Source organism: Pundamilia nyererei, unplaced genomic scaffold (assembly GCF_000239375.1).
Source record: "Pundamilia nyererei isolate P.nyererei 1_Seehausen unplaced genomic scaffold, PunNye1.0 scaffold00030, whole genome shotgun sequence".
Classification (NCBI taxonomy): domain Eukaryota; kingdom Metazoa; phylum Chordata; class Actinopteri; order Cichliformes; family Cichlidae; genus Pundamilia; species Pundamilia nyererei.
This window is the reverse complement of record NW_005187431.1, coordinates 4,266,241-4,273,606: the sequence shown is the minus strand read 5'-3', so window position 1 is coordinate 4,273,606 and position 7,366 is coordinate 4,266,241. Positions and strand designations below refer to the sequence as shown.

Here is a 7,366-nt window from a genome sequence, read left to right as displayed (position 1 = left end):
TTTTTAGTAGGCGTGCGCGTTATAGGAGCGATCAGTCACAGCTCGTTTGTAAATGTAAACACACTTGGCTGAAAACGGATACAAAGAATTTCCAAGGAAAGGCTTCTGATGAAGAAACATATGACTGTGACACACCCGAGGGGGCGTGGTATAGTAGTGGTGTGAATGGTTCACGTTAGAGGGCGGGGACATCCAAAAAATTACATCCAGTCAAGCTTGCTTGCTGCCAGCACCACATCTCATCAGTCCTCATTAAATTTACACGCTACCGGACCGTATTTCTTTCTGTTAAGGGAGGATAGTGGTTTATTTGTGTATTTATTTCTGAGGCAAATTCAACCGAGGACGAAGTTATTTCTGCCATGGCGAAAGGAGAAGGAGCTGAACAATACTCGAACGCCAGTTTGTTGAATAAACCGGGGAACTCGGATGGTATCCAGCTCGCTAAAAGGGTGAGTAAATTCATTTATTCAAAATTTAGCTTCGGGTACGGGTTGATTCTGGCCCGCTTTCACACGAATTCTCGAAAATAGAAAGGGCCAGGCTTTGATAGGAATGGGTGTCGATCATTTAAATGAATGGGTAATACCGGCGAGCTGACACTTTAAGGGTGACTCATGTATAAGTTAGCTTAAATAAGGCGCGCGCCATTCCGGGCCAACATTTGTCTCATTAGTAACTCGCAAACGATATAAACGGAATTTAAAAAATGGATAAACGCATAATTTAATCAAATGTAATTATTGTTATTTGGCACGTGAGTGTTATTTGGGCCTTTGGGAAGCCCTTTCTCCTTCTTCTGAACCTTAATTATACTAAGAACGCATTCTTCAAATAGTTTAAACCAGGGCTGCCCAATCCCGGTCCTCGAGAGCTACCGTCCTGCAGCTTTTAGATGCATCCCTACTCCAACACAGCTGAATCAAATGGATGGCTTGTTATCAGGCCTTTGCCAAACACGATGGCATGCTGAAGAGGTAATCAAACCATTTGATTCAGCTGTGTTGGAGTAGGGATGCATCTAAAAGCTGCAGGACGGTAGCTCTCGAGGACCGGGATTGGGCAGCCCTGGTTTAAACCAAAAACCGTGGTTTTGGAGGGCTACATCTACACAAACGGGTTTAATTCACAGTTTGCGTGTGTGGAAGGCAATGTTCGAGATTTTCTGTGCCCTTATTTCGCCAGCAACGTGTAGCTACATTTGAATTAAAAAATGTAATACCTCGCGTCTTATCAGTTCCTCAAATTCAGTTCACGTTCGGCTGGTTTTTGACGTTGTTCCTTAAAGTAGCCGAGAATCTGTAAGCTAGGTTATAAATTTGGGTTTTAACCTTTGCATAAAGGTGGCTTACTTTTAATTAAAGCCTCTAAATTAATTACACATTTTTTTTAAATCACGCTGGGAATATCGATATCGCCTTTCCAAAAACGTCGCAGAATATAGTCTGCTAACACCAGCGTGGTTTGTCTTATCCTTCATATCAGTTTTAATAAGCATTCTCAGATAGATGTGCTGCATTCACTGGGCTCTGTTAAAACCCCCACTAGCTCTGCCTTTGCAAGGAAGAAACACTCAACGAAAAAGAGAAAGTAGCCTGTCTTTCTGAGGCTGGAATAATCAGACACTATAATTTGCATTGTAGTAACAAAAATGCGGTAGAGTTCCTTTGCACGATGTTTTAAATTCCCTCACATACTAGTGGTTTGTTAAACAAATGGTTTAATTTTTCACTGCTTTGGTATTCACGTCCGTCCCCCCCCCCCCAAAAAAAAAGAAAACCACACAAACAAACACACACACTGCTGAAGAAAATTCCCATTAAATTTACAATTTTCCCGAAAGCACTGAACGCCACAGGGAGCACCCACCAAGGCGACGTGTCAGATAATGAAGGAGCAGGCAGAGGACCTTTCCCGAAAACAGACTACAAAATGAGTGTTCGGGATTTTGTGTGTCTGCACCTTTAAACTAAGGGAGTGACACGTGAACCCAAAAAGCAGGAAAAACGTCTCACCTACGCATGTTACGCATTTACAGTAGTAACATATCATTAGTGGGAACTCTGATAGCAGGTGTGGCCCTGGAAGTAATATCAGTGTAGGTAGATTCAGTGTCCTGTTTATAAAACTCAGCTACATTCCTTTCTCTTTTTGTTTTTTGCCAAAGACATCTGTCCACGTGTGGCCGCAAGCTCAGTTAAGATCCATTATGGTTGTGTGTTTTAAATAGACTGCCTGACAACCATGCAAAATGTGTGTGACACGAATACACTGTCACATTAACACATTCCTGTGGCAGTTACTTGATGGTTACACACCTGTGTCGGTACAGTCAGTGCTCTGCATTCAGGTAGAGTGGGTTCAGGGGAGTTATGTAAGGTGAGAGATGCTTGAGATTTTGCATTTGCTGCCATGGACACCAGAGCTACTGCAGCTACTGCATTTCCAGCTATTATGGTTAAAACTGCTTCTTCTGCTGGTTTGTCCTTGCAGTGAAGAGTGTTTGACCTAAAGAAAAGCAGAGCTGGGCGTATCAGTGGGGCAAAGACTGGTTTATTTGCATGCAATGACAGCAATGCTTCATTTCCGTGTCCTTTTCTTGATCCTTATGAGGAGTGGTGAAATATGCCGAAGGTTACTTGAAACAGATTGTAGCTTGATATAGGTTTTCTGCTTTTCTTCTTCTGCTTAAGGTTATCAGCAAGAGCCCTTTTCTCATTCAGCACCAGTGATTAACCCCCCCCCCCCCTCTTAAAATAAATAAATAAATAAATAAATAAAGAGAGAGGGGTCAGACTAAGCAGCAGAAAACTCAAACTTTTGATTGGTCGGGGATAAGGGTGTGTGTTTGCCTCTCTTTGGGCAGCAGTGGTCAAAGCTCTGGTCAAACTGTGGCAGTCATCCACTGAGGAATTAAGCCATCTCAAACTGATGCCAAGGTTCTGTCGCCCTGGCTTTTGGGGTGAGTGACACAATGATGTAGTCAGACTCTCACACCAATCGTGGATTTGTGTTGCCATTTGGAGATCTGTTTGGAGTCTGTCTGTTGAGGAAATGATTACATGTTCAGCGGAGAAACTCTTGAAGAATAAGCGCTTGTTACCGAACCAAGGGTTTCTTGTTTCCCTGGCGGCTGTCCCCGACACCTTCCAAATACACTACACTGTGGTTAGCTTTTTGCCAGCAGAACTCACGAGCTCTTAAGACCCTCTGGCGATTAAGAATTTAGGCCACGTTCCTCGTGAGGCTCGGAAAAAATGTTTTGTTTAATGGGACTGGTGAGAAAGAAGCAAGTCTGCAGATTAAGTCCTCAGACAGAAATTGAGAAAGTTGCCGATTTATAATCTGCTTCCTTTTTTTTTTTTTTTTTTTTTTTGTCTTCTGGGGACAGGGGGAGTGTAATTGTTTGTAGGTGTGTTGCAGTGGCTGTGTAAGGCTTAAGCTGCTGCTGGCCACTCTGGGGAAGTGACCTCTCCTATAATTACAAAAACTTGGCCCCGTTGAAGTCCAAAAACGTTTGCAGACAGGTGCGAATACCCGAGGGCAGTTTCCTCAAAAGTTGGCTATCATTGAAGCCGTTTATTGCCTCTTGTCAAGCGAGATCCTCCCAGATGACGAGCAGGTCTCAGGCCTGCTCTAAGGTGTGCCTGTTGAACAAAATGTTCTTATTCTACTTTTGTTTTTACAATCAATGTATTTGAGCACGTTCTAAATCTGTGTTTGTTTGTTTTTTATTGCCTACTTGCAGCATGAGCAGAACAGGTTATCAGTCTGCAACAAGATATGCTATGCCATCGGGGGAGCTCCGTACCAGATCACAGGATGCGCCCTGGGCTTCTTTTTGCAGATCTATCTACTGGACGTAGCACAGGTGAGGAGGTTGAAATTGTTTCCAAACTCCAAAGAGATAAATGAAGCCACCTGGCTTCACCATCAGTGATAAGTAACCTGAACCTGTGCTTTCAAAATATGTCAATTTTGACGGTTAGGGGAAAAAAAAAATACATATATGTTCAATTTAACACTCATTAAATACTATTAAATTTTCCAATAAGAAAGCCTAACCCTATATGTGTCCAAAACATTAAGGGATAGGAGTAAGTTTAGACTTCACAAGGTTAAATGGGATTGAGAGCAAAGTGTGCAGTCTGTTCTCTGTAATGTAGTAATGCTGAGTCTTAAAGCCCTGCTCTTATAAGCCCTCATACAGGACTTTACACAGATCAGAGCAAAGTTGTGGAAAAAGTTTCTGCCTTGTTGCTATTATTGACTCGATGATGGGGCTCCAGTGTATTAAGAGGCTTACAGGAGCTTGTTCTGAAAAGCTTTGGGAGGGGTACAGTGGTGGCACAATATAAAGGGGGGGAGCTCGCATTAATGAGCTCTGACAGTAATCTGATGGTCATGGCCATGATGGCAGTGATAGTCAAAGGCTTCCCAGGGTTCGGTCTTGTTCGCCTTCCATGGCTATTAATTAACAGTCTATGGGGTGACACAGCGTGGTACAGATTGTACATTTAGAAGTCACACATTCATCACCCTGTCCGAGTTTGTCCCCTCTGTTAACAGCCAGCTGGCAACTAATATGTGTTAAGAGTTACTCTCTCACTGCTGCCTTTAATAAAAGATAGTGACTAAACCTTTCCCACTGTAATGCGAAGTGTAAGGCCCATTTTTACAGCTTCACTGCTACTGTTTAGCTATACGACCACATAACCTGTGCTCATTTATCTGAGCTGATACATGTGTATAACAGCCACGTGTCGACATCTCTAATCTTTTTCTTGTGCTTTTACAGATCGATCCCTTCTATGCTTCCATCATCTTGTTTGTTGGGCGAGCTTGGGACGCCGTAACGGACCCCACAGTGGGCTTCCTGGTCTCTCGAAGCCCGTGGACGCGTTTTGGACGCATGCTGCCCTGGTGAGCTTTTACTCCCTCATAGTTTCGTGGTGCTACACAGTCCATTTGATTTGATGTGCATAACAAATAGACTTCCTTAGCGAGGTCTCTGACAAACTGTTTCCTTTACCTTACTGATAAAGCCGGTTTAAGCAGTTGAAACACTTTTTTGCTTATTTGCTGTTGGAGCATGTGATCACAGGGTCTCCCATCAGCCCTGGTGGAAGTTTCCCAACTGTATGATGTCAGTGTTTGGGGAGGGCGGGGCTTTGTTCTCTACTTTTGAAAAGCCAGAGACTTCTCTCAGGAGGGTTTACTACGCGTCATGCTATTGCTGCAGTACTACTTCCTCATTGCCAGCATGTGCGGATGTGTCCATTCAAACTCTCCTTCCCCCGTCTCTCATTCACCTCCTGCTATTTAGCATAGCATACTGAGAACTGTCTTTAGGTGAAGTGGACCACATTAACTGCTACTGTTTGAACTATAAACCCCCTAAAGATGTCAAGCCATTTTCTTTTTTAAGTTAAACAAAAACAGGAAGTTGCTTCAGGAGATACTCTTGCACATAACCCACATTGTAGTTTTTGGTGACAAATACAACTCCAGCGCATTACAGGAAGCGCACAAAGACTCTTTGGAAGTCTTCCTTGTGTGGTTATTTGACATAAAACCTTAAATATACAGAGAATAATATGAAAACCCATCTTGTATTAAGGTTTGAATTCAGCTTGTCTGTGTGTAGGAGGGCTGTAAAGCATGCCTGAAAAGGCTTGCTGATCGCTTTTCTTTTCAGATTTGACCCACCCACCCCCCACCACCACATTGTTCTGTCTATGGGCATCTTGCACAGTGTTATCAGCTCTAAAGTCTTATGACTTTTAAACCCCTATTCCCCACACCGTTGCACACCTGTGGTCTGTGTCAACGGAGATGTAATTGATATAATTCCACTGATGTAAGAGACTACTGGGGTGTCAGCGGAGCTGCTAGTTATAGAGCTGTCAGCACAGAAGACGTTTTAGAGCCACTGTCCCTTCAGTACATGCAGTACTCTGTAGTGTGACGAGGGTAGAAATAAGCCACCGGAGGTAAAAGGTATCAGAGAGAGAGGATATGTCAAGAACAACAAAAGAGCAAAGGCATCTCTTTAATAACCACCACGAGGAGGTGTGGGGTGTGTGCTGCACCTGTGTATTTACTCCCTTGCCTCCTTGATTAAACATATAATTTCCCAAGCTGGTTAGGAAATGAGCGTTGGGTAGGAAGTGGCACGAGTGGGAGGAGAGGGTCCCCTGCCTGCCCACTACTGTCTTTCCCTGTGTTAATGCAACCTCTTGGTAAATGGTGTGAGGTAAGCAAAAGGCTATGAAAGCAGATAATCAAGATAAAATTCCTTTTTGCAATAATTCCTATACAGCTCGAATTTTAGCTTGTTACAAGTAGAGCGCAGCTACTTTTGTCACCGCGTAGTTCAGCTTGGCTCTGTAGAAACGATATCTTCTAGAGGAGGTAAAGGTCATGTAATGTTTTAGAAAGACAGTTTCTTGCTGATGCTCAAATGAATTCTAGTTAAACGGCCGTGGTTTTAGAGCTCATTCAAAGAAAGTTTGTGGTAAATAATCTAAGTATTTGTGGCTGTGATTTTTAGCTTTAATCTTGCAGCCTATGTGGGTGTGTATGTCGCAAGTAGACCTGCATGACTAATGCAGAAGAAATGTCATAATGGCGAGACTGAGGTTTGCAGAGCTGACGGTGATAGAAATGTTCCTCACCAGTGATGAAATCGTTAATGGGAGTTCCCGTAAAGGAGCGCTGAACTCGATGATGTAAAAATTATATTAAGAGTTATTTCTTTGTCAAAAAATTTTGACTGAGAAGCGAATGTGCAAGAGGGTGATGGATTTTATCTCGTTACTGTAATTACTGCTGAGATGCTGATGTTTGAATCTCAAAAGTGGGTCACAGAGGAAGGGGGGAGGGATAAAGTGCATCCTCCACTTCTCGTCAGAAATGGGGCGTGGGCTTTTGGTTGTAGCGGGGGTGGGTTTGGCATTTTTGGTTATATTATGGCTCAGTTCATTTCAGACACATGTGCAGAGAGCAGGCAGGAAGCTGCAGATGCAGTCAGAGCTGCTCTGTCTTTACTGCTTGGAAGCCACAGTGGGGGGAGGGTGACCGGAGCTGAGCGAGCTTCTCATTGGTCCTTCTCATTGGTCCTGCCCACAACACACCACTAGTTTTAGCCAATAGCTGCTCAGCTTTCAGTGCCTGTATTACGTTTTAAAGAGTGACTGAGGAATCCAGGAGGTTACTGGAGTTCAAGTTCTAGCAGAGTGAATTTTCAGACTGAAGGCCTTCCTGTTGCTTATCTTATATCACTGTCAGCTTCTGCAGTTGGCTACAGTATGAAGAGCCAGTTTTGAAGACTTTCACCTAAAGAGTGATATATTTATTTATTTTT

General features: G+C 43.3%; 1 protein-coding gene across 1 annotated transcript in view; it reads left to right on the top strand.

Moving 5' to 3' along the window:
- The first annotated feature begins 205 nt into the window (after positions 1–205).
- mfsd2ab (MFSD2 lysolipid transporter A, lysophospholipid b) overlaps positions 206–7,366 on the top strand; it is a 14,976-nt gene continuing 7,815 nt past the window's right edge. The window contains exons 1-3 of the mRNA XM_005728890.1: positions 206–452; positions 3,749–3,871; positions 4,799–4,923. Of these exons, the coding sequence (XP_005728947.1) occupies positions 363–452; positions 3,749–3,871; positions 4,799–4,923 (338 nt within the window). The 5' untranslated portion in view covers positions 206–362. The remainder of the gene's footprint in view (positions 453–3,748; positions 3,872–4,798; positions 4,924–7,366) is intronic.